Here is a 22601-nt window from a genome sequence, read left to right as displayed (position 1 = left end):
GTGTGTGCCACTTTGACAATCTCTGCAGGGGAGGTGGGGACTGTGGTGATTAAGGAAATGAAGTGGTCTGCTGGATGTACCCAATATCCCATTAAAAGTGCATATAATACAAGTCAGGGAGGCAATGTGTGAAGGGGTAACATATCAGTAAGGATTTCCAGACAATGTGCATGTGATCAAGAAGGCCTCAAAGAGGCCCAGCATTAACCAGACATGCCTAGGCAACTACCTGAACAAAGCTTGCTCCGTAACTTATTTCTGTACTGTAGACCTGCTGCACTAGACTCCATTGTATTGCAGCAATATATGACTACAGTACTTCTTAACTGCACTGCAACCAGCTGTAAGATACTGCTGCAAAAATAACTTCCCTCTGATGGGAGCCCCGACAAGCAAAGCAAACCCCACTTGAGTATCTTTACAGTGATGCAAAACTTGCTCAAATTCTGCCCGTGGCAGAAGTCTGCTCTGATACCCACAGTTTGCCCTGACCACAAAAGTTAAGATTTCACCAACTTAGATAACTGTTTCCATTGACTATGAGCGTGCAATTTAGAGGCATTCTTGCAATGCAGAACGATCCCATTGGCATTGGGAGCATATTTATGAGACATAGGGCAGAAATAGCAATGCATATGGGCCCAAGTGCCAGTTCAATCGGGGCATCACGTGTTGTACATGTGGGCACAGTAAATGAACTGTTCATTGTTCCCTGAAGTGTACAGCCCAGCTTTGTGACTCCTTCTCTACTGACATCCCTAAGACCAGGAGATGTTCTGCATAGGTCTGTGTTAGGAGTGCTACCAATGAGCTATGTATATAACCTGTTAAATAAATCCATTAAGTTAACCAGTGTCACTGTAGGGCCTCAATTTGTAGCTAAGGTTCGACAGACAATATGCATAGCAAGAGATTTTCAGACCATACCCAATGTGAGAAAAGTCATATTAGAAATAGGACGAGTGGCAACACCCACACATCTATTATCCCACCTTGTTAAAGTAGAGGGCAGGGATTATTATATAACATTCAGGGTGTTCCATCCTGTGTGTGTATAAGCACTTATTTTTCTAAAAAAAAAAAGCCAGCCCCACATTTCATCCTACAATAAGCAATAATTACATAAACAGTCCATAATAAAAAAAGGGGGGGGGAATTGAAATCTACATAAAGTTGGTAAAACATGAGACTCTTAATCTCAGTGTTGTGGGTTCGAGTCCCATGTTGGGTGAAAGATTCCTGCACTGCAGGGAGTTGGACTAGATGATCCTCGTTGTGCCTTCCAACTCTACAATTCTGCGAATCTGTGAAATAGAGCATTAGCGAATAAAGAATAGCATTGGATATTTTGAGAATCTTTCTGCAAAAGGGGACAGGTACTCTGGTGGAAAGGCTGACAGCAGGCCCAAGTTGGCAATATTGTGTGCCTTTTGGTGCATGCAGCTACATTAACTCCTCTGCAAAAACTGAACTATGGGTGTGTTGTCGTCTCGTGGTCTTAAGTCAGCTCTGAATCACATACCACTTTGATTCTCAATCCAAGCACAGAATTGTGCTTGAGGCGGGTGGCCTCCCCACCACCACCTTAAGCAAAAAAAAGGGGGGGGTTGAGGTGGCTGAACAGCAAGGAAGCAGCAGTGGGTGTCTGCGTTCCCATGCAAAACTCTGCCATTGCATGTCCACTGTTCTAGCCTCCCTTGCCCCTTACTATTTCTTCTGCTTTGCAATGACTCTGCAGAGCCAGAGGAACAGCAGAAGAGAGCTGATTTTGCCTATGTATGGAAAAGCCTATTTTGGAGAAGGAGTTCAAAATTAAAAACTGTGAAACATAGGAACAACATAGGAAGCGACTTTATACTGAGTCATACTGTTGGTCCACGCAGTTTAGTATTCTCTGCATGGGCTGGCATTGCTTCTCCAGGGTTCCAGACAGGTTTTTTAAAAAGCAAGTAGCAATGTAGATGGCCTTCCCAAGTGCATCATTCAGCAAAGGAAGAAATCTCCTTGAGTTGACTGCTTTAGTAAGCGAAGACTGGATGCTTTGTCGAGAGTCAGATTTCCAGCAGGCAGATTTCCTTCGCCATGTCTTGGTGCAGCAGCTGGCATCTTGGCGAAGTGCTGGACACCAGGACTGCAGCATTGCCCAGATTTGTCTCAAGGCCCCAGCCTGTAGGTTGGGAGGGACAAGCCCTGCCAAGTACCAGGCTATGCTGTTGGTTCTGAGCATTTTAGAAGCTTCTGTAATGACTCAGCTGTACAAATCTACAGGGAGCTGGCTGAAAGTGCAAAAAGTTCGCAATCATGCTAAAAATACTATTGCTGATCTGCACTCTTGAAGTGCCAGTGTTTGACTACTGATGAGTTCTGAATCCAAGCATGTACTTACTGCTGTGATTCCTTTAAATCGGCATGCAGCTCCTCTGACTCGCTCTCACCATCCAGAGTGGCAAAGGCTGTGTGATCTGTAGCTTTATTATGCATTGCTTACAGTGGTGCGGCTTTCATTGAAGTATATAGTCCACAGCCTTCTATTTCACCAGGTAAGGAAAGTGTTTCCTCTGTTGCAGATTTGTCAGCTGGGCTCTGTGACCACCTTTCTCTGGTATATTTAGTTGCAGGAAATGGCACATAGTAAAGGGACCCCTGACCGTTAGGTCCAGTCGCGGACGACTCTGGGGTTGTGGCGCTCATCTCGCTTTACTGGCTGAGGGAGCCGGCATACAGCTTCCGGGTCATGTGGCTAGCATGACTAAGCCGCTTCTGGTGAACCAGAGCAGCGCATGGAAATGCCGTTTACCTTCCTGCTGGAGCGGTACCTATTTATCTACTTGCACTAGCATGCTTTCGAACTGCTAGGTTGGCAGGAGCAGGGACCGAGCAACGGGAGCTCACCCTGTCGCGGGGATTCGAACCACCGACCTTCTGATCGGCAAGCCCTAGGCACTGTGGTTTAGACCACAGCACCACCCGCGTCCTGGAACTGTACTGGAAACCTATGGTTTAAATCAGTGTTTCCCAAACTTTGTTCTCTAGCTGTTTTTGGACTGCAATTCCCACCATCACTGACCACTGGTCTTGCTAGCTAGGGCTGATGGGAGTTGTAGTCCAAAAACAGCTGGAGACCCAAGTTTGGGAAGCACTGGTTTAAGCAGTTAATGTAGTTGTGGCATCTTGGTTGTGGTGGAGAGGCCATGGCTGTAGAGTGTCAAGTACTACCGCCTCTTGGGAGCTAGGGTAGGGACCACTAGGACTTGTCCACTGGTTGAATGTTTGATAGGAGATGAAGCAACTTGCCCAGCCAACCCTCCAAAGTTTGACTGAAGTGGTCTGAGAGCAAATCCTCAAGAGGTTGCAGACATTTGCATTGCAGTTAAGACCAGATAGCAAGGAAGAAAGGCAGCAATGAACCAGAACACAGTAGGAAAGGGAGGCAAGTTACTGAGCCAACAGTTGAGTTAACCGCCGCAGCCCCTGGTGACTGTCCGGAGCCGTAGCTCACTGGTGTAGAGCACATGCATTGCATGTAGAAGCTTCCTAGGTTCAATCCCTGGTATACCCAGTTAGAGTTGGGAAAGAACTCCTGTCTATAACTTTGCCAGGCCATTGCGAAGTTAAGAGTAGATAATACTGACCTAGGGGGATAAATGGCTCAGGTAAGATGCACACCATACATTCAATGTAGTATCATACCAGTCATTGTTCCCCCCCAAAGAAACATGGGCACTGTAGGGTCTCGTAACAGCTCTGGGCAGTTCCCAGGATTCTTTGGGGGAAGCCATGACTGTACCAGAGGTATATGAGTGCTTTAAATGTATAGCATGGATGTGACAGCGGCATAAGACAAATTCTGCCAGAATAGGAATGGGCAGCTGGGTATACAGAAGATCCAGCCGGCCAGTATTGGGAGAGGGATGCTGACACCATCCCCTCTTACTCTAGTATACTAAGAATATTTCCTAATTTGGCAACCTGTATTCTACTTGCCGTTCATTTCTGAGCTCAAGGATACCTTATTGGTATGGCAACAGTCGTCCACAACTTCTCCAATTTCCCTGCATCCTGCATCATGGTAATGCAATGTCTGCAGCCACATCGTGTGTAAAGGTCACAGAAACGCACAATTTCAGTTGGAGCAACAATGGGAGAAAGAGGTTCAAACCCAGAAATAGCAAATGGTCTGCCTAAAACGAGTAATACAACTTCTCAGTGTCATTGTGAATGGGAATCTTGTTGAAAGAAGTACTCCAGCCTTGCAATGCTTTAGCGTAACAGCATCACTAGAAGTGCCAGGTACCTCCTTTAGATTGCTGCAGCACCTACCATTTTAAAATGATTTTTATTTATGGGTGGTTTCTAGGTCTCGGAATTGGGTTGTTTACCTGCCCTGGGTGACAGTTTGGTGGGCTCAGACCCAAATCCATTGCTGTCACTAGAAGCCCTGGTGACGATTTGCGGCTCATTAGCAGCTTCGCTTGGCGCACCAACTGCAACTGTTCCTGGACAGGGAAGTAAGGATAACCTTGTGTGACTAGATTACTGTAATATGCTGTAGGTGAGCATATTATCCTTGCACCTTATCCAGAAGCTACAAGTTGCTCAACTATAATAAACCCAGCATCTCTTTGGTTTTGCCAGTTTATGAGAAGCAGGGAAAAATCAATAAAAGCAGAAACAATCAGTGGTACAGTAAAACAAATAGTGTAGTTCCAAACATAGACCTTCTTATGCGGCCTAGGACCCTCATACTTATGGGACCGCTTCTCCTGGTATGTCCTGCAGAGTACCCTAAGGCCCATGAATAATAATAGCTTAAAGGTCCCGGGCCCTAAGGAAGCCAGACTATCCTCCACCAGGGCCAGGGCTTTTTCAGTGACGGCTCTGACCTGGTGGAATGCTCTGTCCCACAAGACTAGGGCCCTGCAGAACTTGATCTCCTTCCACAGGGCCTGTAAGACAGAGCTTATTCTACCTGGCCTTCAATTTGAATTAGCCTGATCCTCTATTCCCTTTCCCCTTTACTCTTCTATGAAGAAACCCTTTCTGGGACCCCACATTTAAATTCTTCCCTGGTCTCCTTGCTGGCCCTAGTAGGACCAACTTGGCCAGTTAGCCTTGGTGATAGTTTGATGTCTACTGACTGGGTCCCCCCCCCCAAAAAAAAAATGACCCCTGAATTTTTGAATTTTATTGATATTGATGCTGCATTTTATGTTGTATTCTACGCTGTTTTTAAGTCGCATTTTAATCAGTGCTTCATATTTGTTGTTAGCTGCCCTGAGCCTAGTTTTTAAACTGGGAAGGGCGGGGTATAAATAATAATAATAATTATTATTATTATTATTATTCCCACCCCCACATGCTTTAGAAGATGGAGGAATCTGAAATAAGTAAGAAGCAAGAGGAGTTGGAGGTTGTGTTGTGCAAAAACCTTGGCCACCATGTTGCAGGAGGAATACAATGTGCTATCATCACTTGTATTTCTGCCTTTGACATGGATCCAAACAATTTGCAGAAGCATGAATTTGGGTGGTAATAATATGTTTCTCTGTACTTTTTTCCACTCCCGAGTCCTTTGAGGCCTAGTCAAGAGGTCAGAAACAGGTCTACTTAACTATGCCAGCAAAAGGGAGGCCACACCAAAGAAGGCATCAAATCCTTCTCTTGTGACAACGGCAGTGCCCTCCAAGAGGCCAGGTCTTGTTCTTGCATTTGAGAATTCTGTGCGCGCTCCCTCTCTCCTTTTAGCCTATCAGAAAAAATAAAGAACAAACCAAAACAGGAATTTGTTTCAAAATGGGAGGGCCTCAAAGTTTATTTGCAAAATAATTACAGCAGTTTAAACTCTGTCACAGCATTTGAATAATTTGAGTAGTAGCTTTAAGAAAGATATGAGATCTAAGATGAATTAAAAATTAGTCAATCTATGATAGACGTGTGTACTGGCAACAAGTAACATAATTGAAACAGGGAATAGACGGGAGGTCGAGTCTACAGTCCAAAGACCATTTTTTGCTTTATAATCTTGTAATACTGTGTTTATCTCTTTTAATTTGTATTTTTGTTTTTTGTCAAAAAAACGCCACCATTCTGGGGTACTAAATATATGAACAAATTGTCTTTAAGGTTTTGTTCATCAGTCTAAAATACAATATTTCATAATAGTAATATTAAAAATTGCCAATTTGTAAGGGGGGGAAGCCCCACCATTTTTTCCTGTTCCCCACTCCCAGGTTTTCTCTTCTCTAAATATAAACGGGGTCATATAAGGCATTGTCAATGGTACCACAGTCTGGCTGTGTCTTGACAAACATCTGCACCCTTTTGCAGGCTAGATTGGAATATGATGTTTGCTTTCTCTGCTGCTGTATCGGAAATTGGAATTATAAGCAATATGTAACTGGTAGGAACAGTTTTTGACCCCAAGTCAGAGTGTATCCATTATCTCTAAAGGCTTGTCATGTTTTGCTTATATTCTGGTATTTCAACACTGAAGCAGAATATAGGGAATCGTTTTGTCATGGCCAAACTAAACTATTGCTAGATACGTAGCTGAATGGACTGTTCCACTTCTGGGGAGTCTAGTTTTGAACGCCCCTCCATGTTAACTCGTGGCAAAAAGAAAGTTTGATATAGCAGGGAAATGCTTGTTGTTTTCTGTGCTTTCTTTTTATTATCAGGATTTTTTAAAAGTGATACAACCCACCCTACCATTCCGCCACTTCCTACAAGTACAACCAATGCCTTAATTACTTTTGTCCAATGGGAACTTGAACCCTAAGGCTGGATTCAAGAATAGCTTTATGGAAAGTTGAGCCTGCTTTCAACTTTAGCTAACTTGCTTTCTTGTACCTCAAACCTCAAGTCCTTTTAAAAAAAAAAATTATTCATGCTGTTGGTACAGAGCATCAGGTCATGAAGATTCCCCCCCCCCCCTTTAAATCTGCTGCCTGTATCCTTGAATGCACTTTGGCTTCTGTGATAGGGAAGAATGGTATGCTTACCCTTGTAATTAAACTTGCTAATGTGCAATTCATTCAAGATCTGATTTCCAGGCAGAGCATAATTCAGTCAAAAAGCAAGTTCCTGGTCTTAATTTGCAAGATATATTAGCAGCGTGCATTTGTGGAATTTTCTTTGTTTTTTCAGCAGTAGGCAGAAAATTCTTCACAGGATGGATTTATTGTGGCTCAGTATAGAGATGTGCCCTTTTCCCCCATATCAGTAAGTTTAGGTTGTACATAAAACTCGAATGCTGTGTTTGAAACTTGGAGTGTGTTGTCCAAGCTGCCTTTGAATTTACTAACTTAGTGCTAAATAGGGATTTCCTGGCCTAAGATATGAAATGTTGGTGTGGAGCACGAATGGCTGTGTACAGTTAACTTCTCTAAGAGTTGTCAGTACAGTTAGTCCTGTCTCTTAACACTCCATATGGAATGTTGTAATGATAGTACTTTTAGTAGTAGTCTTGTGTAATGAAGGAGAGGATAAAAACATTCAGAGCCCCTTCAGGTAATCCCTGATTACTCTGCTTTCATGATTATTTGTGCTCATGATGCTGCTGAGGTGGTCATAATGTGATCTTGTTTTCAATACCGTTTGTGTCTGGAAAAGTTTCAGGGGTTGTAACAACTGCTTCAAAGGGACCCGGGTGGTGCTGTGGTCTAAACCACCGAGCCTCTAGGACTTGCCGATCAGAAGGTCGGCGGTTCGAATCCCCACGACAGGGTGAGCTCCCGTTGCTCGGTCTTGCCAACCTAGCAGTTCGAAAGCACGCCAAAAAGTGGAAGTAGATAAATAGGTACTGCTCCGGCAGGAAGGTTTCTGTGCGCTGCTCTGGTTTCGGTGTTCCGTTGCACCAGATGACCTGGGAAAACTGACTGCAGACAAACGCCTGCTCCCTCGGCCTGTAAAGTGAGATGAGCGCGGCAACCCCAGAGTCATCTGAGACTGGAGTTAACTGTCAGGGGTCTTTTACCTTTTAAAAACTGCTTCACTTTTAACAACGGCCCTCAACCACCTCTGTCCTGTATACCTGAAGGAGCGTCTCCACCCCCACCGTTCTGCCCGGACACTGAGGTCCAGCGCCGAGGGCCTTCTGGCGGTTCCCTCATTGCAAGAAGTGAGGTTACAGGGAACCAGGCAGAGGGCCTTCTCGGTAGTGGTGTCCGCCCTATGGAACACCCTCCCTTCAGATGTGAAGGAAATAAGCAGCTATCCTATCTTTAAAAGACATCTGAGGGCAGCCCTGTTTAGGGAAGTTTTTAATATTTAATGTTGTATTGTTTTCAACACTTGATTGGGAGCCACCCAGAGTGGCTGGGGAAACCCAGCCAGATGGGCGGGGTATAAATAATACATTATTATTATTATTATTATTACTACTACTACTACTACTACTACAGTCGGGGCATATCGTGTAACTTGATGCTGAAATCCCATAACTTTCCATACCACAATTGTTTGCAGAATTTTGGGACTGTTTTTGTTACGCCCTTGTGGCAGTTTTAGAGAACAAGCAATAAAATAAGATGTGGAAACAGTCCAGTATAAATTCACCACTAATGCACTATTATTTTTGTGTCGGCAATGTGGCTGGATCTGCGCCATACATTTAAAGCACTCCTACGACACTTCAACAGTCATGGCTCTGCCCTCCCCAAAGTAATCCTGGGAACTGTAGCTTAAGGGTGCTGAGAGTTGTTAGGAGACACCTCAGAGCTACAGGTCCCAGCATCTTTAAACTACAGTTCCCGTTGTTCTTTGGGGGAAGCCATGGCTGTTAAAATTATTACAAGTGCTTCAAATGTGTGCTGTGGATGTGATCCATGTTGTAGAATACACCTGGTGAGGAAAGCCCCCACAACAGCCTGGAAGGCCCATTGTAGCCTCATGCTGTATGAACTAGGAGCTCTTCTCTCTGACATCCCGTTAGGTTTCCTCCCCACATGTTGCTGGATTTGTACAGATGTGTACACCTGCACATTCCAAGTTGCTCTTCCTAGTTAAGAATGTAACAAGAGCCTGCTGGATCAGGCCAGAGGCCCATTTAGTCCAGCATCATATCCTCACAGTAACCAACCAGAAAGCCTGCAAGATGAACACAACAGCTGGCATTCAGGGACACAATACCTTTTGACAGTGGATGCAGAATCTAGTCGTTGTGGTTAGTAGCTATTGAGTTTGCTTTTTGTTTGTAAAAGCGTTGAATGTAGGGAAAGTATTATTATTGTTATTGCTATTATTATTACTATTATTATTTTAAAATATTGTATACCACCCTTCACCTGCAGATCCAGGGCGGTTCACAACATAAATTTACAATATAAAAAAAACCCCAAATGCATAGTAAAAATAAGAACAACAAACCAATAATCCCTCTCCCGCAACACATTTAAAAGGGCATTGGATTTGGTCAATACAGCACATTGTTCGCTGTGACAAGGGATCTCCGTGTAGACATTTGTTTAAAATTATATTGTTGGCTGTTCTTTATTGCCACAGGCAATCCCAGAGCTGGGTGCAGAACTTGAAGCGAAACGACAACACAGCCAGCAATACATAATCAACCCTTTTAAACCACCGGGAGGCTTTCTGTAGTACTAAAACAGCAAAGGCTCAGCATTAATGTTTAGCATCCAGCTGCACACAGACCTGCTTTCAGCTGGCGTCCAAAATGCATGCAGATAAGCGCCAGATCTCTTTGCAATGAGGGAGTCCCTTAATTGGGGTGCCACCACCAAGAAGGCCCCAAAGTTCCATTTTTAAAAAATTTTTAATGGAATGCTTCACAAATTTGCACGTCATCCTTGTGCAGAGGCTATTATAATCTTCTCAGCTTTAGTATTATGTGCTGCTAAAGTGAGCATCCAAGCAGCCATTGTGCAGTAGGCTTAAGGCTGCAACTCTTGCTCTGGAGTAAGCCCCATTTGAAGTCTGTGGGGCTTATTTCTACATAGACCTTTTTACAGAGGACGGGGGTGTTGGTATAAAATATTTTCCCATGTCTGCATTTCCTAAGCTTCCCACCCCACCTATGTAAGGCTTGGGTAGTCTTTTTTTATTCACCCTTGGGCTGTGTACACATTCCTGTTTACTCTGTGACCAGTGTGCTCCTGCTTCTGCTTTGACATTAGCCACAATCCATATCTGTTCTGTATCTATCTCATCGTCTCCTATGGCATACTGCATTTTGGTGCGTTCCCCCCCCCCCCAGCTTCGATCCAAATTGAGAGAAATAATTACCTTTGTTGTGATTTTACCTCTGCAGTGTTTATACAGCCCTAGCTGCTTTTACAATGGGTCCCATGGAACTGCCCCTCCCTTTTTATATTATTTCCTCGCTCAGAAGTATTCTTGCATATTTTTTGCTAGATGCTCTTATGAGAGGCATGGGAACACAAGTGTTAACAGCTGTGAGACTTTCCAATCATATGCTGTCTTCTTTGAGAGGATAGAGAGCCAGTATTCTGCCTGGCCTCTGAATCCTTCTCTGTGCTTATTGATCTGGTATAGAAAAGAAACAGTTCCGCCAGATTATTCCATAGAGAGGGTCTCTCCAGTGCTTAATAGAACAGCTGAGTCACAAGTGATGATGCTTGGGCTATTGCCAGCTTAGGAGTGGCAGTTCTTGGACAGAGCAACAGAATTACAGTACAGGAAGATTTGCTTAATTCTTCTCCTTTGGCGATGCCATTCTGGAGTGAGCTGTGCTGGATTAAGACCACCTAAGGCGGCCCTCTTTCTCCTTCCGCCAGAGACTCTGTATTTGACCATTCCTTTGTGTTTCTCTTCAAGCTTATTTTGCAGATAGCACTCACAAAATCGTGTGCAGTTCAGTCTCTGACTCCTTGCTGAGTTCTTTGGTGTTGATTCTGAACCTTAAATGCATCAGTCTTCCTAGATACAGTGGTACCTTGGTTCTTAACACCTTGGTACTCAAACAACCTGGAACCCAAACACTGTAAACCCAGAAGTATTCAGTTTGTGAACCTTTTTTGGAAGCTGAACATGCTCCGTTTTGAGTGTTACACTTCTGATTTGAGTGCCACACTTTCGTTTTCAGTGTTACGCTTAGGTCTGTCTGTTTTTGCTATTTATTTTGTGTGTTTGTTTTTGTAACTGTGTAGAACCCAGTTCAGCTATTGATTAATTGAATGTGTGACTGCAGTACATTGTTTATTGGTTTCATTTTATGGCTCAGTGGTCTCATTAGATAGTAAAATTCACGTTAAACTGCTGTTTTAGGGGTTGTTTATAAAAGTTTGGAACGGATTCATCCATTTTGCATTACTTTCTATGGGAAAGTGCGCCTTGGTTTTGGAACGGACTTTCAGAACGGATTAAGTTTGAGAACCAAGGTACCACTTCATGGATATCAACTTTCCTAGGCCACTGTCTAGGGGACAGAAGTAAAAATTGTCACTGTGTGTTGTGCTGTATGTGGCAAGCATATGAACATACCAAGACACAGCCATCTCAGCAAATTGTATCTTCCTTTATCAGTTGTTTGGGTCCCATTGTAGTTAGTTGTCACTAGCTTGTGTGGTACACTCTTGAGAGTGCTGTCTGCTTCACATAGTTTTGTTCTCAGGCTGGCAATAAGAGGCAGAACGTTGTCTCACTAAGGCTGAGCTGTCAGGTCTTTGCCATTAAAGCATTACATTGATTAAGCTGTGCCACTGGCTCAAGCCAGTTTCCTTGCTTCCATTCCATTTGGCCATGTTTGTTGCTAAATGATAAAAGGATCCAGTTGAGAAAGTATTAACATGTCTTTGGGAGAAGCTTTAATTCAGTCCTGTACTGGGGTTCCATGCAAATTGTGTATTCCCTCTCCTATTTACTTGAATGGAGAAACATGTTCCTTCTCTGTCCTTATGTCTGCCCCATGGTGAATATTTGCTAATTGGCTCTCATATATGGAAGTTTCACAGGAGTGTAGGTCCCCAGGTGCTTTAAAATACACTGCTATTTATTTTTAAACAGTTGCATGTCACCTTTCAGTCCAGTAAGCTCTCAAGTCTGCTTGCATCATTTTTAAACAATTCTAAAGCAATGGTTTTTAAAACCTGCATATATTAAAACCCAATTTAAAAAACTGTTTTATATATTTTATTTATATATTTAAAACAACAATAATGCATATATAAAACCAATTCAGATGCAATGCAGATGCCAACTGGGAATAGGAAATAAAAGTTAGAAATAAATAAGCATACTTTCTTCTGAATTAGGGGAAATAAAACAATGGATCTCTCCCACTAGGGAAAAAGAATAAGAAATAATTTATTTGGAGCAGTGCTGTGTAATCTACTTATAAATAACCTGGAGTTAGGTGAACCCTGATGCAATTTGCCAACTTGACTACTACGGCCTATTCAATATAGTGAATCTACAGACTGAAGAGCTCCAGAAGGACCTCTCCAACCTGGGCAAGTAGGCAGTGGAATTGCAGAACTGGTGTGAGCACATGCAAAACCAAAAATCATATATACCGTAATTGCCTGAATATAAGCCACACTCCCCCACCCCCCAAATCCAATTGTGAAAAGTCAACTGCGGCTTATTTTTGTGACCTTACGCCGTTGGCAAAATGGTGCAGCTCCCCCCTCCCCCCCGAAGCAGTGTGGGGCAATGGGGGGGGTACTGGCAAAGCAACACAGCTCCCCCTCCCCCAGAGCAGCCTGGGAGCGTGGGGCAATGACGCCCGTCCGGTCCGCGGCTCCCAAGCCTCCCCCAGTCCACCGAATTTTAAAGGTGCGGCTTACTTGCAGGTGCAGCTTATATTCAGGCCCATACGGTACATGCTGGTGGGGTTCTGATTTTGAAATAGTTACTCAGAAAAGGGAACTTGAGTTTTGTGGAGAGCAAACGGAAAAGTTTCTCTCAATGTACTGTTGCTGTGAAAAGGGCAAATCCAGTGTTAAGGAATTAGTAGGAAAAATATGAACAAAACTATAAGCTTATTAGTGCTATCCCGTATCCTTGAGGCCAGCTACATTGAAAATATTGTGCAAAAGTTCTAACAGCACTATCTCAAAGGAGATAGAACTTGAAAACATATAGAAAATGGCTGCTGAAAAGTTATCAAGGGATTGGTACACCTTAACACTGAGATGCATTTGGGACTTGTTAGACTAGGAAAATAAATAACTGAAGAAAGGGCATGATAGAGGCTTTCAAAATTATTAGCTGCAAGGGGAATAAAGGAGGTAATTTCTTGGTCAACTGAGGAATGGAGCCTTGCAGGATATGTCGTTAACTCATCTTCTAGAAGGCAGGGTTAAAACAAGGTGTTTACTGTGAGCATCAGGAAAGGAAAGGAATCTTCCTACCTGTTCCCAGTCTGCACTGCTTCCAAAAGAAGAGCTGGGTTAATGGTTCCTGGTCCTTTTGGGGCATGTTGGAGGATGTTGAGGCAGGAATTGTTAGTTAGTATTATTTTGTAATTTATTGGTTGTTTTCTCTTTTTTTAAACCCTCAAAGCAGATAAGCTAAAAAGATAGAACAATTTAAAAAAATTAACAACAATTTAAAATTTTGAAAAAAACTAAAATCAGCAATAAATTAAAATACACACCTCTTATTCAGTGATTGGACAACTAGGCAGTGAGTGTGTGTGTGTGTGCGTGCGTGTGTGTGTATTTAAAGAGCGATTGCCACCAATACCAAAAGAAGATGCAAAGAAGGGTCTCTAGGAGAACATTGCTCTTAGCTAGGGCTGGGCAATGTTCTGTCCCAAACTGGTTTGAAGTCCACATGCGGGAATAGACACTTTGCTGCTTCTCCCTTCCCACCTTATTTTTTCCTTCCTCCTTATTTCAGACCTTGTGATATATCAGTATATTGCAATGTTTACCTGGTGATATATCACAGTGTTCAGTTCAGTTCAATTTACTGTGTTTTGCAAGCAGCCATTAAACAAATAATAACAAGAATAACAAGAATACTGCTAATAGCGGTTTACATTTCTACTCCCCAACCATTACAGGGTAAATCATTTCCCATTCCTCCTTTTCAGTTTTATGACATGAATTTGTAAAGCCTCGGTAAGCAGTTTGGATGTTCTAAAGGTTATATACCTCTCTACGTCAGACAACAACAAAGAAGGGCTTTGCAAGAGACGTCCTTCCCTTCTGCGATCTTAACAATGGGTGGATATAATTTGTTTCTAAGGTCATTATAAAAAGCTCATTCAAGGAGTACATGAGTTATGACACAGAATTGCAGCTGCAAACTCTGTCCTCCTTGGGAACTCCTTTGTGTCGGCCCATCCAATCTGCTAACGGAAGGTCATTTAGTCTTGCCTGTGTGAAAGCTGTGCTCATTTCAACATTTGGCAAATCTACCAGATATCTTGGCAGGGGTGGATAACAATAGAATTTTAAAAAGCATACAATTTGTTTCACAGTGTTGAAAACCAGATACAGTGGTGCCCCGCAAGACGGAAAACCCGCTAGACGAAAGGGTTTTCCGTTTTGGAGGCGCTTCGAAAAAGGAATTTCCCTATGGGCTTGCTTCGCAAGACGAAATGTCTTGTGAGTTCCTTCAGGTTTCCCCCTTCCCCCCCTTTTCCTAAGCTGCTAAACCGCTTATCAGCTGATCCGCTGATAAGCCACTTATCAGCTGATCCGCTAAACCGCTAATAGCGCTAATCCGCTAAGCTGTCAATGGGCTTGCTTCGCAAGACAAAAAAACCGCTATACGAAGAGCCTCACGGAACGGATTAATTTCGTCTTGCGAGGCACCACTGTATTGCCCATCCCTAGTTGGTAGGAAACATGCCACTCCAGCTTTCTGCAAGGGCAGTAGAGCATACAAATCCACACAACTAGTTGGGAGTTGAGAGTCGTCTTCAAGGATCTTCTGGTCTTTGTGGATCTGTTGAAGCAGAGATATTTCCTGACTTGGACAGCAAAAACACATATCAAACGCCAGGAGACATTTGCTCTGTGAGTGCTACAGGAGGAGGCCTCTCTGCTGCAGCTGTGGGTGGAAGTGTACCTTCTGTCTGTCTCGAGGGAGTTCATGATGTCCACATAGACTGGCCGGAGTCAGGAAGTGATTGTACAAGTGGTGTAACCTCTCAATGAATATAGCCATCCAGGCTACCATAGCAGAACAGAAATTGACCCTGTGTGCAACCTCTCACAACCAGAATATGATACTCGGTATCTCTAGATTCTGGCTGTGTGACAGCGTTCCTGCCCCTTCTGTCCAAGGTGTTTGGAAGCTCCTTTTGACATTCTGGCTGGCCAATTTTTGGAAACAACTTGCAGAATTAAGAGGGCCTTGGTTTCACCACCACCACCACCACAAAAACCTTGTTGTTATAATATTGAAATGCTTTTTTTCAGATAGGAGGCCACCTTGCTTTAGAACCCTTGTATCTAGAAATTGGCAGGATTGCAGGCCCACCATGAAGCCTGGAACATCGAGCTCTGAAGCTTCCAAGGCAGAATATTGCTGTTGCTGTTGAGTTCTGAGAATCTGCTTTGTGTGTGGGTGGTGTTAGTATCTGGTCCTCTGTAGTTAAAGAAGCATTTGGTTGGTGTTTGCTTAATGCTTAAACCAAAGATGGTGTGAGTAAGCTTCCACCTGAGGTGAGGCAGGTAGATACCCAAAAGGAGGCACCAGTTATGGAATGCTTTCTCTGGAAAAGTTTGCCTTGCCACTGACACCCATTGCCTGATTTCAGGTAAAAGGACCTTTGAACAATGCCATCCCCAATCTTTTCCAATGTAATTTTAATCTTGCTTACTGGTCTTAGCTACTTCATGACTTTGTGGCTTCCAGCTTATATGGATTTTACACTTCTTTTTTGTAAGCGACCCTAGAATATAGTTGATGGGCAGTATAAAAGTAATTACAACAAATAGGAGCATCGTACTGCTTCTTGTCTCCTAGACAGTGTCTCTGTCGTCACATTCTGTTAAAATTGAATACCACCTTACCTGAATCTGTTCTAAAAATGGGACAAATTAAATTCAGGCAGGGTTTCGTTGGCTATGAAGCCAACATTGGTGAGGAGACGCCAGTTAATTTTCATAGGAGCAATAAGCATCCCGAACAAGATGGTTCTCTGAGATAGCATCAGCTTCCCTCCAAACCACCTTCGCATTATAGGAAACCACACCATCAGATTGCTTGGACAAGGATGTCCAGCGCTGGTATGATGGAGAAGAAGGCATTAGAATATGAAGCTCTTTACCGTTTGGGTTTCTTATGTTCAGACAAGCTGTTCAGCAGGGCAGGGAGCCTAACACAGAGGTAAAACATGTTGCATTAGCATCCAGATATAAATACTCATTTGATACCCAGTTGCATGGTATCTGTCCCTTAAGACTCATCAAAGCAAGAACCACAGGCACCAGTGCACAGCTTATCTTTGCAGGTCTCTCTCCTATCAGGTTTTCCTTAAGTTACTGTAAAAGCCAGGAATCACCTGGTTGAGCTCAATTCTTGTTGAGATTTCCATGTTAAGGAAATCCATGTTTGATACCCATACTTCAAGATTGGAACCCATAATAAATCGTGCAAATAGAATGCTAGCAGGTTGACTTTATCTGTTATATGTTCTGCAGTGAGGCTACTCATGAGTTGTGTAAGCAGCCCCCCAGCCAGCATAGTCTTCCATCTGTTGCAAGTGAGAAACAGCTGCCAGCACAATAATCCAGTGCTGCCTTTGCAGTGTTAAGCTGGACATAAAGATGATAGATGGCATGGATAAAAATGTATTTACAGAAGACCGTGTAGGGACTTTCTTTACACAGGGACAGATAAGACACTGAACTCGACAAGAATGTGAACTAATTAATTAGGAGACCCCAAGACTCTTCTATTTTAGGCTATTTATAGTTAATACATGTTGGCATTTTCCCATTTGTGTCTTAAGTTTCCTAAAACCTGAGTGCTAATAGATGAGCATCCTTGCTAAGGTGATTTACCTGGGGTGAAGGACTAAGGAGTGTACTCATAGAAGGCTCAGAGCTCCACTTGCTGAATATTACAACAACAAAGGATTCTGCATGTGTTCAAGTGCATACTTGAAATCATGAGGGCCGGCAACTTTTATTTTTAAAAAGGTAGGGTACAATTCTCCTATCTCCGCAAACGTGCCCTGGTGCCTACTTACCAGCTTAGCATAGCAGAGGTTCTTTTCTTACTCTTTACTGCAAGTAAAGCCTCTCTAGCTATTCTACTTGAAAATACAAACATAGAAGCCCAGTCAAGATGTAGGCAAGGAAAATGCCAACATCGTGGCAGAGCTCTTGCTTCTGCTTCTCAAAGCAACACAATCTCTCTGTGTCTGGTGATTCACCCATTTGCTTGTGTGTAACTATACAGAGTCCATTGGTGTGTTGGAGAGGACTGGGCGAGGTTTATCTGCGAGGGGAGCACACAACAAGCAGAGCCACTGTCATGGATAATGCCCTTTGTGTAAACTGCTTTGAGCTGAAAGCATTATTGATGACAGTGGCTCTGCTTACAGGCCCTAGTGTAAGCAGAACACATGGTTTAATGTAGTCTGTGTGCACAGTGAGATGAAAAAAACGAGGCAGCCTTGACAATTAGATTTGGGAAGTCCCATATCACTGAAGTATTTGAGATCGTACATAACTTGCACATTGCCTTGGCTTGCAGCTTTGTCTGGCATGTTGTGCTTCTCGAGAGCAAACCATGTTCATGGGACCAGTGGATCCACCTCCTGATGTCCCTGCCTGAGATGTTCATGTGGCCATGCGGCATCTTATAAATAGTCTGCACCATTCCCCTTGTGTGCAAAGCCACAGATGGCAGGGTCCTGCATGCAGTAGTTGTGGAAAGCAAATGAAAGCTTGGCTAGGTTGGTCACCATATATTTATTTTCACTCGGAAGTGTTGGTGCCAGTGTACTTGGTATAGGTGGGCATCTGCATAGGAGCACTTAGCACAGATCTTTGTGGGCAATCCTTTTGTTCCCTGACACAGCAGTGGATGGTGATTTATAATCCTCAAGGAGGTCTTTTCCCCAGATTGATTTTTTCTTTTATTTTTGAGAGCAAACAAGTACCATCTGATTGAAGGGGAGCAGAGGGTTACCAGGGCTGAAAAATACATAAAGCATCACTTTCTCTTTTGCAGTTCTTAGTGTGTTTAGCAATCCCCTGGGGAAGCCCCCTGTGAATTTCCTGACAATGGATCCCATTGGCTCTGAGCTGACTGATAGCCTTCCGAACCCTTTGAGGGGTTCCCGCCTGGACAACGCCCGTTCGTTCCTGTATTCACGCTCCAGCAGCCCCTCAGACTCTGACACCAGTGGATTCAGCTCTGGTTCTGACCATCTCTCAGACTTTCTTGTAAGTTGCTGGGGAGGTTGTATCCTTGCGGTGGGGAGGTTGCGGCAGGGCAGGTGGGTACTCTGAAATTCTAAATTGATTTGATGGCACTTCGGAGAACATGGTCTGGCTGCGGACTCCCCATCCAGTCGCTAGGAAATGGGAGAATACGCAAGCAGCTGGATGGGTGGATTTAAGCTATTCTGCTTTCCCAAACTATAGTTTTTTACAAGCATCAGAGTCCTGCTTCAGATTGTATTCTTGGAGAAATAACCTGTGACTGCAAAACTGCTGGACCCTGATCTGCTCACAATTTAAATAAGCGTTCCACATTCCGCTGGGTCTACTGATCATTGATCTGTTGGTCTTGTGCAAGATACACCACAGCACTTGGTTTCCTGCTCATTACAAAGTCGGAAGGGATATTTTTTTCTGCACTAAATTCGTTGGTTAGGGCAAAATAGCTTTAAGAAGGAATAGAGGATCTGAAAATTGGGCGGGGGGCAGGATGTACGGTTGTACCTTGGAAGTCAAACAGAATCTGTTCCAGAAGTCCATTCGACTTCCAAAAAAACCAAAGCGTGGCTTCTGAATGGCTTCAGGAAGCTCCTGCAGCCAATTGGAAGCCACATTGGACGTTTGGCTTCCCAAAAAACTGTTTGAAACACTCACTTCCAGGTTTTGATAGTTTGGGAGCCAATTTGTTCAGCAACTAAGGCGTTTGACAACCAAGGTACGACTGTATTCTGTAACTGCTGCAAAATAAACAGGTTGTGAAATGCAGCGCATCTTTGGATGGACTTCTGGCGATAGAACTCATCAAATCGCTTTTCATTAGGGAGCAGAGTAAAGACGAGGAAAGACATCATTTAGCGGGTTAGTAGGAGTACAGAGACTGAGCTGGATACAGAAGATTATCCCTCCTGTTGACTTGCTGTGAAGCTTATCCTCCTCTTTACACACAGGCTTCTGAGCTGTTGGTTGTCACTGCCTTCATCTGAAGCCTTTCCTGAAGTTAGAAACTTAACTTTAACTGTGCAGAGAGTTGTAGAATTCTGTGCTGAAGACTTTTTGGCCCCCTTATTGATTGTATGTAGTTGATAAAAGTATTTATAAGCCACCCTCTCACACAACATCAGGGCACTTTACAGCCACACAGAAACCGTCAAAAGTAACACAAGAGAATCATCAAAATGACCACTTATGCAAGAAAATTTTAAATAACCACAGCTCTGTCTGACATAAAGAAGTCTCCAAGAGATGCATGGAAGTCCAAAGCAAAGATTGCCTCCCTAATCTCAGTGATCAGTCTGGGAGATAAGGGCTCGGAGGGCAGCCCTTAAGGTGTCCTGGACCCAAGTTGTCCAGGGCTTTGTAAAACAGGTATACTAGCCTAATACCAAGCACTGCCACTTTTGCCATAGGTCTGAGAAGTAACATGGCAATAAGCTGTCAGTGTTAACATGAACGTTGTTTGCTTCATGTGCAGGGCCTTAGCCAGCCATATATGTAGCTCTGGAAGCTTGCATTTAATGAGCCTATTCTTGTTGCGTGTAGATACAAGCTGCATATAATTTAATGAATGTGGCAGCTGCCAAAATACAGTTAATTATGCCTGCCATGGTAACGTAGATTTGGAATTCTTGCCCATTATTATTATTATTTATGATTAGCAGCATTTGCTTGTCACTTTATACAAAGAAGTCTTAGAGTGACTTCACTTAACAAGATAAAATACAAGCGTGCAATATCAGCTAAAAGCCATATTTTCTAAAATCACATGATATTCTTTTTGGCTCTGAAAGAAAGAATAGCAGTTTGGGTAAGGATGGGGAGAAAAAGCTTGGAAGGAAATAAATGTTGCAACCTTGCTTCTGGGTTTTTAAGTATCTTTTTTACTGTGCTTTGCACAGAAACTTCCAGCACGACTAGAAGCATGCCGTAGATAAAAGCAGAGATTTTCTAGCGTTCAACCCATTAGATTGCCTTAAATCGCACATTTGGCTCATCCATTAGGGTCATTTAGTACTTTCCTTGTGGATAATCTTCTGGTAATTTAATACTTTACCTTGAAGATTCAAACAGACTCCCCCACCTGCCTTTCGAGACATTCCTTACACTTTCATTATATTAAGCTGAGAAAATATATGAGGAGTCCATGATGTTCTATCACCTTTGGTACACGGTAAAGCCTGAAAAAAGGGACGCGGGTGGCGCTGTGGGTTAAACCACAGAGCCTAGGATTTGCCGATCAGAAGGTCGGCAGTTCAAATCCCCGCGACGGGGTGAGCTCCCGTTGCTCGGTCCCAGCTCCTGCCAACCTAGCAGTTTGAAAGCACGTCAAAGTGCAAGTAGATAAATAGGTACCGCTCCAGCGGGAAGGTAAACGGCGTTTCCGTGCGCTGCTCTGGTTCGCCAGAAGCAGCTTAGTCATGCTGGCCACATGGCCCGGAAGCTGTACACTGGCTCCCTCGGCCAATAAAGCGAGATGAGCGCTGCAACCCCAGAGTCGGTCACAACTGGACCTAATGGTCGGCGGTACCTTTACCTTTTACCTTTTAAAGCCTGAAAAAGATACTGTGTCCTTTCATAGTTTGAAATGGTTCCACCACCACCACCCCTTGCTTTTGTTAAGTATCCTGAATTCATAACTGTAGCTTTCCTACCATTGGCTAAGGTGGGATCATAGAGAGAGATGAGAGATCTTAGGATGCTTTAGATTAACCGCTGCATTGAAATTATACATACTTGGCTCCTTCAAACTGTGTTTCTTAACACGTTTCTCTTGCAGTCAAGTCTCCGGATCTCCCCACCGATGTCATTCCTGCCTCTTGGTGGCATTCCCAGGGATTCCTTAAGTGGAGCAGGATCCCACCTGGATCAAGATCAAGCTACTCTTGCTTCAGTCACTTCCACCCCAACCAGCATCCCCAAGCAGTGGTCTGGAGCATCTACCTGGCCTTCCTGGGGCATCCAAGACTCCGTGGACGACCCATTCAGTATCGAAAGGGAAGCCAGGCTTCACAAGCAGGCAGCGGGTGAGTCAGAGCCTGGCCTCGCATGGGGAGATTGGCACGGGGGAGAGTTGGGTGCAAGATGAATGCTGAGCTCTTAGACGAAGCTTCTCTCTCTTTTGGTTCTGGTCTTCAGCTGTGAACGAGGCAACCTGCACATGGAGTGGGCAGCTTCCGCCCCGAAACTACAAGAATCCAATCTACTCCTGCAAGGTGTTCTTAGGAGGAGTCCCCTGGGATATCACGGAAGGCAAGTAACTGCTAAGGCAGGTTGTGGAGTGAAGAGTCTGGCTTTCTCTAGCACTTTTCCCCACCCCACTTCATTAAGGTGTGGTTATAACTGTTGAATTAACTGAATTAACAACAGTTAACAGTTGTTAATTCAGGTGTTGTTGTTAATTCAGTTTATATACTGCCCTCTATCAGAAAATTTCAGGGTGGTGTACAACATTAAAAACACTGCAGAACATCAATGATAAAAAATACTGAAAAACGTAACGACAGATAGACAAATACAGTGGTACCTCTGGATGCGAACGGGATCCATTCCGGAGCCCCGTTTGCATCCAGAAGGGAACGCAACCCACGTCTGCGCGAGTCGTGATTCGCCGCTTCTGTGCAATGCGCGTGACGTCATTTTGACCGTTTGTGCGAACGGCGAAACCCGGAAGTAATGCACTCTGTTACTTCCGGGTCATCGCAGCCGCAACCCGAAAATACTTATCCCAAAGCTACTTCAACCCGAGGTATGACTGTAGTAAAATAATAATTATAATAACAAAATAATAATTACACTTCCCCACGCTTTCACAGACCATAGGTTATTTAATAGCCACAGGCCTCGAAAAAGAGGAATTTTTTGCCTAGTATCTAAAGACATGCACTGATGGCACCAGACAAGCCTTTCTGAGGAGAGCGATCCACAATCCTTGAGCAACCACAGAAAAGGCCTGTTGTCTTGTTTCCACCCTCCGAACCTTTCTGGAATGGGGGCGGGGGGGAGGACACAGAAGAGTCTCGGACGACAAGCACATGCGTTTAGCTCATGTTGCTGAACTAAAACTTGCATCCGCAGCGGCCATCATAGCCAATGGTCAGGGATGATGGGAGTTGCAGATAGCAAAGTCTGGAGAGAGACGGGTTTCCCATTCCTGGTCTGAAGGTGGTTGTTAATGTTTCAGAGCAAGATTAAGGGGTTTCCACAGTCTGTCCTCAGAACAGCTCATCCTGACTTGATCTACCTCTTATTCGAGGGCGCCAGGGCATGTGACTC

General features: G+C 43.8%; 1 protein-coding gene across 1 annotated transcript in view; it reads left to right on the top strand.

The window, feature by feature from the left end:
* The window catches only part of CPEB1 (cytoplasmic polyadenylation element binding protein 1), a 49413-nt gene that overhangs the window by 13166 nt on the left and 13646 nt on the right, over nt 1-22601 (top strand). The window contains exons 4-6 of the mRNA XM_081839408.1: nt 18121-18335; nt 21106-21352; nt 21465-21578. Coding sequence (XP_081695534.1) covers nt 18121-18335; nt 21106-21352; nt 21465-21578 — 576 coding nt within the window. The remainder of the gene's footprint in view (nt 1-18120; nt 18336-21105; nt 21353-21464; nt 21579-22601) is intronic.

This window comes from Podarcis erhardii (assembly GCF_964252035.2).
Source record: "Podarcis erhardii genome assembly, chromosome: 14".
Taxonomy (NCBI): domain Eukaryota; kingdom Metazoa; phylum Chordata; class Lepidosauria; order Squamata; family Lacertidae; genus Podarcis; species Podarcis erhardii.
The sequence above is the reverse complement of the archived record's forward strand: the minus strand, read 5'-3'. Positions and strand labels throughout refer to the sequence as shown.